Source organism: Micromys minutus (assembly GCF_963924665.1).
Source record: "Micromys minutus genome assembly, chromosome: 30".
Classification (NCBI taxonomy): domain Eukaryota; kingdom Metazoa; phylum Chordata; class Mammalia; order Rodentia; family Muridae; genus Micromys; species Micromys minutus.
Window position 1 is genome coordinate 1,765,027 of NC_137965.1, and position 12,711 is coordinate 1,777,737.

At 44.6% G+C, this 12,711-nt stretch overlaps 1 protein-coding gene across 1 annotated transcript in view; it reads right to left on the bottom strand.

Annotated features, from left to right (window-relative positions):
- Window positions 1-4,462: 4,462 nt before the first annotated feature.
- MAP3K5 (mitogen-activated protein kinase kinase kinase 5) overlaps window positions 4,463-12,711 on the bottom strand; it is a 181,441-nt gene continuing 173,192 nt past the window's right edge. Inside the window, exons 27-30 of the mRNA XM_080941715.1 lie at window positions 9,444-9,556; window positions 8,217-8,329; window positions 6,213-6,289; window positions 4,463-5,221 (exon numbers count right to left, since the gene is read on the bottom strand). Coding sequence (XP_080797841.1) covers window positions 5,161-5,221; window positions 6,213-6,289; window positions 8,217-8,329; window positions 9,444-9,556 — 364 coding nt within the window. The 3' untranslated portion in view covers window positions 4,463-5,160. The remainder of the gene's footprint in view (window positions 5,222-6,212; window positions 6,290-8,216; window positions 8,330-9,443; window positions 9,557-12,711) is intronic.

Here is a 12,711-nt window from a genome sequence, read left to right on the forward strand (position 1 = left end):
AGGAATGTGAGAGAGGAAAGAGTATATACTTCCATAGGCCACTTGATGCTGATTGGGACGCTGGGTTTCTTGAGGGCAAGTCCAGTCGTAGTCAGAACATCTGGTGAAATAGCTATAACGAAAGCAGCCAGACAGAACAACAGCCACCACATGCCCACTCCCGACTTTCTCATTTATACCTCTCCAGAGTGCTCAGAATTAAACCATCTGCAGCTGGAAAAGATCACACCCCTGCTAGTGCAAGAGGTAGATTCTAATCACCTGCTGAGAAGCATCCTCTTATCCCACACCTGGGATTAAAACACACACACACACACACTCACATAATATAACAGGGTTTTTAAAGAAACCTAAATTCTTACTACATCAACCCACCTAACTCCCTGAGGCAGGAAGATCATCAAGAGTTTGAGGCCAGCCTAGGCTAAATAGTGAGACCCTGTCTCATAAGATGGATGGATGGATGGATGGATGGATAGATGGATGGATGGATAGATGGATGAATGGATAGATGGATGAATGGATGGATGGATAGATAAAGAAAGAAAGAAAGAAAGAAGAAAGAAAGAAAAAGAAAAAGGCATTGATGAGTGCTTGTCCCCCTATTTTTTTAATTATTTGTGTTTCGGCACTCCAAGTTAAATGCAGTAAACCACCCTTGGACAGACTCCTCCTTCCAAACCTAATTTGCAGTGTCTGCTCTACAGTAGATGGTTAGCTGAGGGAGTGAACATCTGATAAATGCCAGATGCCACCTTACTGGCCTTTAGGCTGTAGTTCTTTTTTAAAGATTTGTTTATTTTATGTATATGAGTACACTGTAGCTGTCTTCAGACACACCAGAAGAAGCATCAGCTCTCATTACAGGTGGTTGTGAGCCACCATGTGGTTGCTGGGATTTGAACTCGGGACCTCTGGAAGAGCAGTCAGTGCTCTCAACCTGTGAGCCATCTTTCCAGCCTTAGGCTGTGCTTTTTACTAGGTACAGAGAAGCCATTTGCCTTGAGTTCACACCAAGTTCTCTTGATCCCCCACTTTTCCTTCCCAGGGGTAGAACGGAGCCTCTGGCACCCTGTTTCCTTTCTGCCTCCTTTTCTTCCTATCCCCTGGATGCCTCTCTACCCAAGGTCATTTATAACGTATAGTTTTTCTTGCTCATCCATAGTAGCTTTCCAAGTCACAATAAAAGTTGCTAAGTGCTTTTCTGTCAGTGGCCTCATTTCCTGTCTACGCTGGCTGGCCAGCAAGCCCCCAGGGATCTACCTCCCCGGTGCTGGGATTGCAAACATGCAGGCCACCATGTCAGACTTTTGGTTTTGTTTCTGTTTGTTTTTCCGGGAGTTGGACCCAGGCCCTCGGCTTACAAGGCGCTTTACTGAGTGAAGTACCTTCCCAGCCTATTCTCAAAGTTCTTTGTACAATTCTGTGAGGACATTCTGCTACGAATTCAACGTATCCAGAACATCCAGGCTGAGTTTCTGCCTCCGACTCTTTCTCACCCACCCAGGCTCAGCATTTATCCTGTCTTCTCCCTTGTCTTCACTGCCGATAGTTCCCAAATCTTTACAAGTCTTTCCTAATGATGCCCACACTTCCCATTATCCTGACTCATGCTGGACTCTCTTTCAGGTCGGAGACAGGCTCAGAACCGCCCCATTCAGTTCAGTTCCCCTTATACTGTGTTAGCAGTTTAGTCCTTATGAAACACACGGCCACTTTACACAGCTGTTCTGGTTCAAACCCCTTTTAATAGATTCCCTATGTCCACATAATGTGATGTTAACCTTCCTCCCTCCCTATCCCTACTGCCTGAGAGGTCCTTGGGCCCCCTCCCCCCTTCTAACGTGTGCCACAATCATTTGAATTTCTGCCCAATGGATTTTACTCATTTTCCTCAAAATGTTTCAGATCCCCCTCTGGCCTTTGGTCTGCCCATGTTTTGCCCTTTTCCTGACTTAGTATCACCCCTGAAAGGCCCAGGTTAAGATTCTTGTACACGGATGATGTCTGCCTGCCCTGGCTCTGGGGGTTACCCTCTGAACTTCACTAGTAGCAGCTGGGTAACACTTGTAAAGACTGGAATGTGGGAAGATGTACTGCAAACCCGGCTCTTCAAGCTGATGCACATTTCCGACAGCAGAGGCTTTGTCACCGCTAAGGATTTCCATAAAGTCTGGAACGGTGAGTTATTTGTCCACAGGTTGAAATGTCCTTCCTGACGTCACGTGCCGTATCTACACTTGGTGGGCAGCATTTATTTCTCTTCTATGGTTGCTGCAGCATTTCATCAGAGCCATTTAAATGGGGTTCTGGTAAACCCATTCTCTCTTAAAATAGAGGCACCACCATCCCCACTTAACTCTCTATTCTGAACTATCTTCCCAGGCTCGACTCAGCCTTGAAAGACTTGTCATGATCCCTTTCTGGCTTTTGTATCCACAACCCTTCCTACACTCTTGACGCCTCTCTGACAGTGGAGCCTGGGTAGTAAGAACTACCTCTTACTCATATACCACAGTCTGCATGTACCGGGTTGTGTGTTGGTATGTGTGGAATTTGGCTTGCACACTCATGGGGGCCAGAGGACAACTGTGGAATTGCATCCGTCCTCCCACTCTCGTGTGAACTCTGGGGATTGACAGGTAACCACAGACTTCCAGGCCTGCGTGGCGAACACTTCTACCCACCGACGCAGTCCTCTCATTTCCCACAGTCAGTATTTAATAAGTGCTTCTGAGTGGCGGCGAGCCCAAGATGGGTAGCACCTGAGCTTACTGTAGGCCTTGCTGTCCTCGGTTAACTCGTAGACCCTTTGAGGAAGGCATAGCATTTCTCCACTTCACAGAGGAAGGAACTGAGACAGAGAGGCAATTAATTTGCCAAAGTTAGACAAGATCTCTGGGCTAATGAATGGTCCCAGTCTCCACACTCAATAGTGAGGTAGCCACCTACTATCTCCACCCCACCCCCTTATGAGAGGGGCCATTTCCCACTTTGCTCTTCACAGGAATTAGAAATGAGGTGTGATTTGATCATGTTAAATCACTGGTGGGGGGTTTAAAAGGTGTGTGTGGTGCTCTTTAAGATTTGCTTTAAATGACGCATATGTATGTATGACTCTGTGTGGGTATGTGCATATGAGGTTGGGTACCTGTGGAGGCTGAGGCAGATTCCCCTGAGGCTGGAGTTGCTGGCAGCTATAAGCTGCCTGATGTGGGGAGTGAACTTGGATCCTCGAAGCAGGAAACAATCTTAACCACTGAGCCATTTCTCCCAGCGCAGGGTGCCTTAAGGTGGCAGGCCTTTTTGTTGTTACGTGTAGTGTTGTTGGATTGAACCTGCATTCTCACACAGGGCAGAGCGAGTGCTTGGTGATATTACTAAAGTATCTAGGTCATCGGAACAGGAATCTAGGTTGAGAAGCCCTGGCATACTGATGCTAAAGGCCTTCCTACTACGGACCTTTCGTGAACTTTAATCCACAATGGGATGACGTTCTTGTGTGACCTGGGAAGATAGAGTGGGTTAAAACAGCTCAGAGACAATGGGAACAGACTGTGTGTTATCAAGGCTCAGAGACAAGGAGAGAGAAGCAGAGTGGGGAGGGAGGCAGGCAGACAGACAGACAGACACTGGAGGTGGGGAGACCGAAGGATAAACGATATGAAGAGACGGTTGCCTGCTGCTATGTACATATGATATAAAAGAAGCACATACAACTTTAGAATTAATGAAATGACCCGAGTCTTAATGCAGAGGCAACCGACTGTCTTCAAGACTTCTGCAGAGGATTGAAGAAGCTAATGATCTGACCTCAGAAAAGATCAACCCTGTTACTGTCAAATGAGAAAAATTTCAAAAGAATATTTTATATACTCAGGTGCAGTGTGATACATTATACTTTTATTTTCATGTAGAAATAAAGGCCATTTCTAATTTATTGGAGATTTTTTTTCCTATGGGTCAAATCGACACTCGAATACCTCTACCTTGTTTCCACCCTATGTAGTGCACACTCCTGTGTGTATAGGAAATTAATTTTATTTATCCATCTAGGAGCTTCAGACCTCATCCTGGTCACATAGGAAGGCTCATAAAAGTATAATATTTGGCTCAAAAAAATTTCACCAGATGTGAGAACCACATTAAGGAGACAGAAAAGACTGTGATGGCCGTTAGGATCCTCTTGCAAACCACTTGAGGTATGGTACGGTGTCTTACTTTTTCAAGGTAACTTGGAGTCATGGGGAAAAGACATGGAGTTTAAAACATTCACCACTCTCTTGTGCCCCCCTCCCCCACTGTCCCCAAGAAACCATCTGGACCCTAGCTGTCTTTTCATTGCTTGAATAGAGATGTGTTCTATTTGATGTCATAGCTGAAAACAAAACTAAAAACAGAAAGCAAAATTTAGCCCAGTCATTTAGCGCACCACCACAAAGTAAGAATTCTCTGGACTCTGTCAAAGTAGCACGCCGGCAATCTCTTTACTTCTCTGTAAATATGACACATGGCTAGCTTTAGAACAAGCTAACATCACATGATCCAGGCATGTGCAGTGTACCGGTCAGTAGTACATAAACCCCTCCAACAAACACACCCTAGGCCAGAAACTTAAGTTACACAATACAATCAATATTACAGTGAGTACAGAGTAGAGACCGTCGTTCTCAGATTCTGCACACGTTAAAAAAACAACTCTATACAAGGACTGAAATCTTGAATTTCTGCTCAGACACGCTCAGGCACACTACATACAGAGAACCCGAAGAAGACACGGTCACATTTTGGTTTTGTTCCAGTGGTATGCAGTTCACACGAAGCGGTCTGCTGTCCCCATGGTAAACACTGGGTTGAAATGAATAGCTGCTGACTTAAAAAAACCTCTGCATCAAGATGTGTAGACTAAAACAACCCTCCACATCGCAACTCTGATCAGGATGATTCTGAAAGCCTTTCACGAAGAGTCCGGAGGAATTTTGTAGAAATAGAAGTTAGGAAATTTCAGTGTGTTTTGTCTCTTCCTTCCTTCCTTCCTTCCTTCACACGAGTAAACAAATACTGGATTTAAAGTGCAGCTTCTTCCTCTCCTCCCTTCGACTCCCCCTCCCACAAGGAGGGCAGTTCTATAGTCTCCAGCCAAGGTCACCCTGGTAGCAGTCAGGCACCATTGTTACGAAAGTCAAGGATGGCCTTCCACAGCGTACACAGCATCCCTCCTCTGTGGAAAGACAGAAGAGCGAGCTGAAAAACACTCTGACTCGGAAGTAAGCTTGAGATGGAAAGAGGACTTCTTAGCGGTCTGTTCCCTTGGTGAGAACGTGAGGATCCCAGCCCTATGTGTTACGTGTGCGTAGTATGTTCCCACCACCCTTCACTCCTTTCCCTTCCACTACTAAAACTATCAAGGACAAAACATTGTACATTTTGAGCATTTTTCAAATGTGATGTGATGTGATGTGATGTGATGTGTGTGTGTGTGTGTGTGTGTGTGTGTGTGTGTAGTTTGTTTTGTTTTTCTGTGTAGCTCTGACTGTCCTAGAACTTACTCTGTAGACCCAGCTGGCCTCTGACTCACAGAGATTTGCCTGCCTCTGCCTCCCAAGTGCTGGGATTAAGGGCATGTGCCACCCCCACCCAGCAAATGTGTCTTTATACAGGCGGTTGGTTAAGTTACAGATCTACCTGGACCAGGAGAGAAAACGGAGACAAGAAATCGCACCAGATATTGTTCCGACTATTAAGTAAGAACCATATCTACTGTTTTACCAGAGGACTATGGGCTACATGAACGTTCTTCACGGCAGCTTTAAGAGGATGTGCATGGCTTTGGTCGAAGTCTTTTTTTAAACGACTTTATTTTACAAAACAAGGATAAATGTACAGATTTTAAACATTTTTTGCTTAAAATTATACATTTTTGTCAGTACTGTTTTTTCAGATATTAAAATAATTTTTACATAAAACTATATGAATATTGGTCAAAGTCTTATTTAAGAAATCTCTTCCCATTGATTGTCCCACACTTAGACAGAAATACTGGTTATTAAGTGTTTCCCCAGATAGCCTCGCCCAACTAATTTAGTTTAGTCTGAGGGCTGAAAACCAGACACAGGCTAGAGGCCCTGCAGGGCAGGGGAACCCGGACTTCCTGTTCTAAACCTAGGGTTCTTTCCCTCATGATTAGCAAACACAGAGGAAGAAAGCAATACCTTAGTCTGAGGCACTTCAAATCATCACGCGTGACATAGTCAAGAACATCCATTAGTGTGTAATCCTCAGCCAGAAACTGCAGAGAGAGCAAGGCAGGCACATGGTAAGATCCTGAATATACCACGAGTAAATACAACCTGCCCACAAGGCAAGCGTTGCTAATAATTAAGAATGAACCTAAAAGGAAAGCCATAAAGAAACACAACCACCTTCTGGATTAGCAGAGGAAGCCTTCTGATTACAGACTTAGAAAGGAACATGTCGATGTGACCCCACTGCTTACCGATTAGAAGTGACGCAGGCTTAATCCTGCTTGTTACCACTCCTGCAGGCCACTCACAGCTAGTACCTGCACAGAACAGGCTTAGTTCTCTGTGGCTTTGTTCCCAAGTAGACAGACACTTTTCTTGGGACATTACTGCCTCTGTGTAGTCTCTAAACTTACTTTCCAGTAACAGAGACCTTCCTGTAATTCCCTAAAAGGTGAGTCCTGGGTAGAAATAAAGCCTTTAATTTTAAAGCAAGTGAAAGGGAAGATGATTTAGGGGACTGTGACTTACCCCCCTTGATTGTAATTTGAGCCCAAGAGGATAAAATATTTTGGAGAACTTGGTTGGGTATATTGTTTTCCTTTAGCAAGAGAGTTATTTTAACTGAGGTAGCAGTAAATTATTAAATGTATATTTTTAAGGAGACCCTAAATTTTATGTTGTCCTTATATTGTAAAAAGAAGTGTATTTTAGTTCATTTAAATTTGTATATATAAATCTAAAGACAGTATAGTATTAAGAGGTCCTTTCTAGTACATGGAAAATACATCTTTTTGAAAAGGGGGGAGGTGTTTCTAGCTATGTATAAAGACGTGTATTTGCATATGTGTATGTGCACAGAGTGCAGGCATGTCTGGACTCCAGAAGAGAGCATTGGAGCCTCTGGAGCCACCAGATGTGGGTGTTGGGAGCCAGACCCCAGTGTTCTATAAGAACAGAACACACTCTTGTCTGCAGAGACCTCTCTCCCACTCTCAATTAGCACATCTTAATGTGTAAATATGTGTTACACATGTGCTATTAGGTCAAATGCTTTACACACTAACTGTAAGTCCATGGTGGTGAGAGAAATTCACTTTAATAGACATAATATGGTTTGCATAGCGAGTTTCTGACATAAATTCCAGCCACATCTACTTTTTTCAAGTAGCAATGAATAGCCACTGCTTAGCAGCATTAGTAACATTGCAAAAGCATTAACATGTTAAGACACAGCAGCATTTTCCTCCTAGTTCTGTTTGTTCCTTGCTCTTTACTTTCTGTCTGTAAACAACAGAATCCTTAGAGGTCATGGACAGTCTGGTAGTGTCCACTTCCTTACCTTTGTGCATCTCCTTCCCCATGGAGAACCAACTTCCTTTCCTTGTCTGCCCTGTCCTGGTATACACAGTCGGCCTACGTTACAGTGCATACTCCTTTAGAGTCATTCAGTGCCTCCCAGGAGAACCTTACACATGCACACATGCACCACACATACCACACCCCACATACACCACACACATGCACATACAAACCACACAAAGAGAGCATACCACATATACCAACAAACACACACAGACACACATACATGCATATATACACTACACACATACATGCATATACACACTACACACATACACACATATGCAAACATATACCATATACCACACACCTATACCATACACCACACACCTATACATACACACCACATACAGACAAGCACACCATACATACACAGACACATGTGCACAAATATACACACCACACACATACACACAGACCCCTGAAAACTCTGTCAGAATTTGCTAATGTAAGACATTTTTTTCTTAAATTGGGGGAATTATCTGTCTCTCCTCATGTATGAGTCTCTGTAGGACTGGCTCTGACTTGCTGAGACGCTTGTCTCCTGAGCCTCAGGCACCAGGCAGCTCGTCTGTATGCCGAGAACTGACACCACAGATTGTTCCTCTTTACCCGACTTATAGTGTCCTCGTCAGCCCCATTTTTCCTCAGCCATCCAGCAAGTTCAGAATCTTCAGTGGTCCTGCCAGGAGAGTTCGGGTGGCACACGGGAAACCCAGGGATATCTACAACCAAAAGAGGAGAATCTTTGGTTTCACAGAAGTAATAATGTGGAGCCCTCAGGATCCGTGGGAATTTCTTACTCATCTAAAATTATTAAAGACCGTCAGGGACTAATCGAAAAAACAGATTCGTTATATAAATGACAATATAAATAAAACGCAGGCAAGCTACTCTACTAGTACACGGGAAGTCAGAAGTAGCAGTGTAATGAAATTCACGTTCATATAATTTCCTAGGATTAACTTTGCGAGCACAAACCATGCCTTTTATTTTTCCCTGCAACTGAGAGCAATGGTTAGCAGAGCACTATTCAATTATAGCGTCTTCCTTGACTATTTGTAATAACACAGAAGAGCCAGATGGCTGAACAAGTACCTGTGGATGCTTAGCAAATAAGACTCAGCTGTAAGTTCTCACAACACTCATTCCTTCCTTGTCTCAGTCTATGGACTTGGTTCTTACTGTACACTTGTCCTATTTAAGTCTCTCCAAACTGGACGGGAGAGAAGCTGGAGTGTGCCGAATGCGAACAGAAGAGGTGACACAGCCCTGTCTGATCCTGGCCCCCTCACGGTGAAATCTGCTTCTGTTTGGTTTTGGGTTTTGTTTTCCAGACAGGGTTTCTCTGGCCAGCCATGGCTGTCCTCAAACTTAGAGATTCCCCCCTGCGTCTGCCTCCTGAGTGCTGGGATTAAAGGTGTACTCTCCTACCACCGATGCCACCACCGCCGCCGCCACCACTACCGCCACCACTGTGAAATCTTTACTAGGACTAAAAGAGTGGAGATTCTCGTTTACTTTGATAATGCATGATCTCCGGAAGAGTAACCATGAACATGCCTTTTTGTTGTGCTCACAGGAGATGATCAGTTACTAAAGTTAATAAGGGGATCTTTGGGCTGGAGAGATGGCTCGGTGGTTAGAGCACTGACTGCTCTCCCAGAGGTCCTCAGTTCAAACCCCAGCAACCACATGGTGGCTCACAGCCATCTGTAATGGGATCTGATGCCCTCTTCTGGTGTGTCTGAAGACAGCGACAGTGCTGCCTGCTAGCCTCCCCAGCTTCCTGTGGCATCCTGGCTGAGCAGGCCAGCTGTGAAGTCCTCTGCTGCTTACCAATGGGCTGGGACTTGAGCTTCAGGTGCTTTATTTCCTGGTCCTTTTCTTCAATTGCTTGATGAAGGAGTGCTTGCAACTCTCTCTCTTTCCGAACTAGCTCTTCAAGTAATCTGTGGGAGAGACTCTGGTTGGTTGAGGGGATAATAAAGCAGGAGGTTAACGCGATTTTCCTAAGCGTGGGCTTCTTTCCCAAGCTGTAGCAAGCACTGGGACTTTATACAAATAAAAGACGTGGTCGGTGCCAGGCTACGGTCTGAAGTCGGGGAGTGCGTGCACATGCAATGAGCTGTCGGTAGACAGCCATGTGGCACATCTGTGGAGAACCGTGATCATCCTTCTTAAGCTATGAAAATTTGAGGAATTACCTAGGTGAGGCTACCTTTTATATCTGGCTCAATAAAAGTTAATGATTACTGTTACAACTGAAGTCATTACTGCTATTTTCTTTCTCCCTTCTTGGGATGGGTTAGGTCAGCGAAGCATTTAAAAAGGACAGCCATGTTCCTGGTACATCCGGTTCCTAAGGTGGATCCGGTGTGCTCCCAAGATGCAATGATAAATTCTGATATTCTAACATAATTTTTGCCCGTGGAAAGCCCACTAGCAACTGAGCACCAACCAGTGACCAGCTCATACTGTCCGGTGTGTCTGAGAGGAAACACTGCAGCTCATGGAAGCTGGTGTTCTGGTACTTTAGAAAACTACCAAGTAATTCTGATTCACAGTTCTGCAAGTTTAAAGTACATAACCATTGGGGCTGGAAAGATGCCTGAGCTTTTAGGAGCACAATGTTTCTTGCAGAGGACCCAGGTTCGATTCCCAACACCTACACAGCAGCCCACAACCATACATAACTCCAGTTCCAGGAAATCTAATATGCTCTTCTGCCCTACAAGGGCACCAGGCACATACGAAGTACATGGGTATTCGTGTGACCAAAACACTTATTATGCAAACCTAAAAAATGAAATACATAATTATTAATAAGACCTTTGAGACCAATTACTATATAACCCATAGCTCTCAGCAAGCCAGCTCTGTTTTGTTTTATGACCATCGATAGATTTACTTCAGGACCATCCACAGCCAAGTGTTTGTTTCCGTTGACATGCCGAGCAGGCAGCATGCTGTCACTGAGCGATAAACCTGGACTTGTGGCCTGGCTCAGCCACACACTTCCTGTGTTCATCTTAGACACACCTCCCAGTGCCTCTGCGCTTCAGTTTTCTCCTTTGTTAAGATGAAACGCAAAACGTCTAGGAAGGATTACTGCAAGAATTCCATGAGACGACATATAAAAGTCGGGGGCTCCTGACTTGAGCCCCAAGATCTCCATGCAGGATTAAAGATAAGGCCCTCTCGAAGGAGAAGTAGGCACAGAGGTGGGACAAAAGCGAGGTAGAGTAAGAGAGAGACGTGGGCTGAAGACACCGAAGCAAAGATTCCTGCAGAGAAAATACTGTGCAGGGTTTGACGGCTGGAGCCGGGACTGAAAGCAAAGCCCTGGAGGGAAACTTTGTATCAACCCCTGCACAGTGGAGTCCCAGAATGCAAAGCCAGCTCAGGATAGATTTTCATCTGGTGATTTTTGGTCTGGAATGTGTCTCTGTCTACCCTGCTGATTAACAGACCTATAGAAAATCTCTATTGCCCCCTCAAGGGCACAGTCCCCTTTGGACTTTCAAAGTCAGAACTTTACACTGGAAGCACAGGCTACCTCAACTGTTCCAAGGCTAGCTCAAGTGTTCCAAGGCTAGCTTCCAGACCACTCAGCCCTGTGCAGTTAGTCCATGGGCGTAGTGTCGGCACACGCTCGGTAGGAGGGAAGTAATGAGTAAGGATGACATTGTCTTCCTTCTGTTTCAGAACAGAGTGACATGTCTTCTACCACAGGTACGCACGGCCATTCGGTGGGCAGATAGGGAATTCTAGAATTGCAGTGTGGAGGAGCTGGATCACAAGCTGGCGACATCTGAGTTTAAGAATCCTTGCAAGAATGAGTTTTGAGAACACTTTATTAAGTATCTAGTTAAATATAGGTGACCTGTATGTTAAAGCCATCTGCTTCTCTTCCTGTTACTTAGAATTACAATCAGGAGCTGGGTATAGCTGACTTAGCTCCACCAGCAATTCTAATAATTATAAGTTTAAGATTTCATGCATTGGTATGTATCTCTCTGTGTGTGTGTGTTTGTATGTGTATGTATGTGTGAGTGTGTGTGTTCATGAGTAGTGTGTGTGTATGTGTGAGTGTGTGTGTTCATGAGTAGTGTGTGTGTATGTGTGTGTGTGTATTCATGGGTAGTTAGTGTGTGTATGTGTTTGTGTGTGTGTTCATGAATAGTGTGTGTGTATCTGTAAGTGAGTGTGTGTTCATGAGTAGTTAGTGTGTATGCTTGTGTGTGTATGTTCATGAGTAGTGTGTGTGTGTGTGTGTGTGTGTGTGAATTCAATGTCATGTGTCTTTCTCAGTTGATCAATCTTATCTTTTGTGTCAGAGTTGCTCACTGAACTTGGAACTCACAGATTCTGCTAGATTGGCTGGGCACCAAACCCCAAGGGTCCTCCCCAGTGCTGGGGTTACACACATATGACACTGTGTCCAGCTTTATGTGGCTGCTGGGGACTGGCTCATTCTTGCACAGCCAGCCATCTATCTCTTGTGCTCCTTAGCTGAAGATTTTTAACACCAAATACACCCACATTTCCTACACACACACACATACACACACACTCCGGGTGGGGGGGTAGAGCTTGAAACTCAGGTCTTGTATATGCTAGGCAAGCATTCTGTCACCAAGCTACATGCCCATACAACGTTCAACTAAAGATAAGTACAGGTAATAGTCTCTGTACTTGGGAAGTAGGGACAGGAAGGTCAGGAGTTCAAGGGCATCCTCAGCCACATACCGAGTTCAAGGCCAGCCTGGACTACATGAGACCCGGATATAAAAGGTTTGAAATGTTTTAAATCTTAAGAAATAACATTCACTTGAACATACAAAAGCACTAAGACAGACATGATCAGTCCCTGCTTCATGCTGCTCACTGCTTTTAGTAAACTGTCTGCTCTTCTTCAAATCATGTGTAAAGAAAACACTGACTCCCACTTACTTTTCTGATGGTTAGGGGGATCTGGGGGAGAAATCTAGAAAGGAAAGAGGAGGCCAGTGGTCCTTAGACTTCACAGATTCAATTGATAGTGTGCAGAGAAAACATAAACGTGTAGATTACTACAAAGGGGTAGCTATGTCTGAGCGTAATA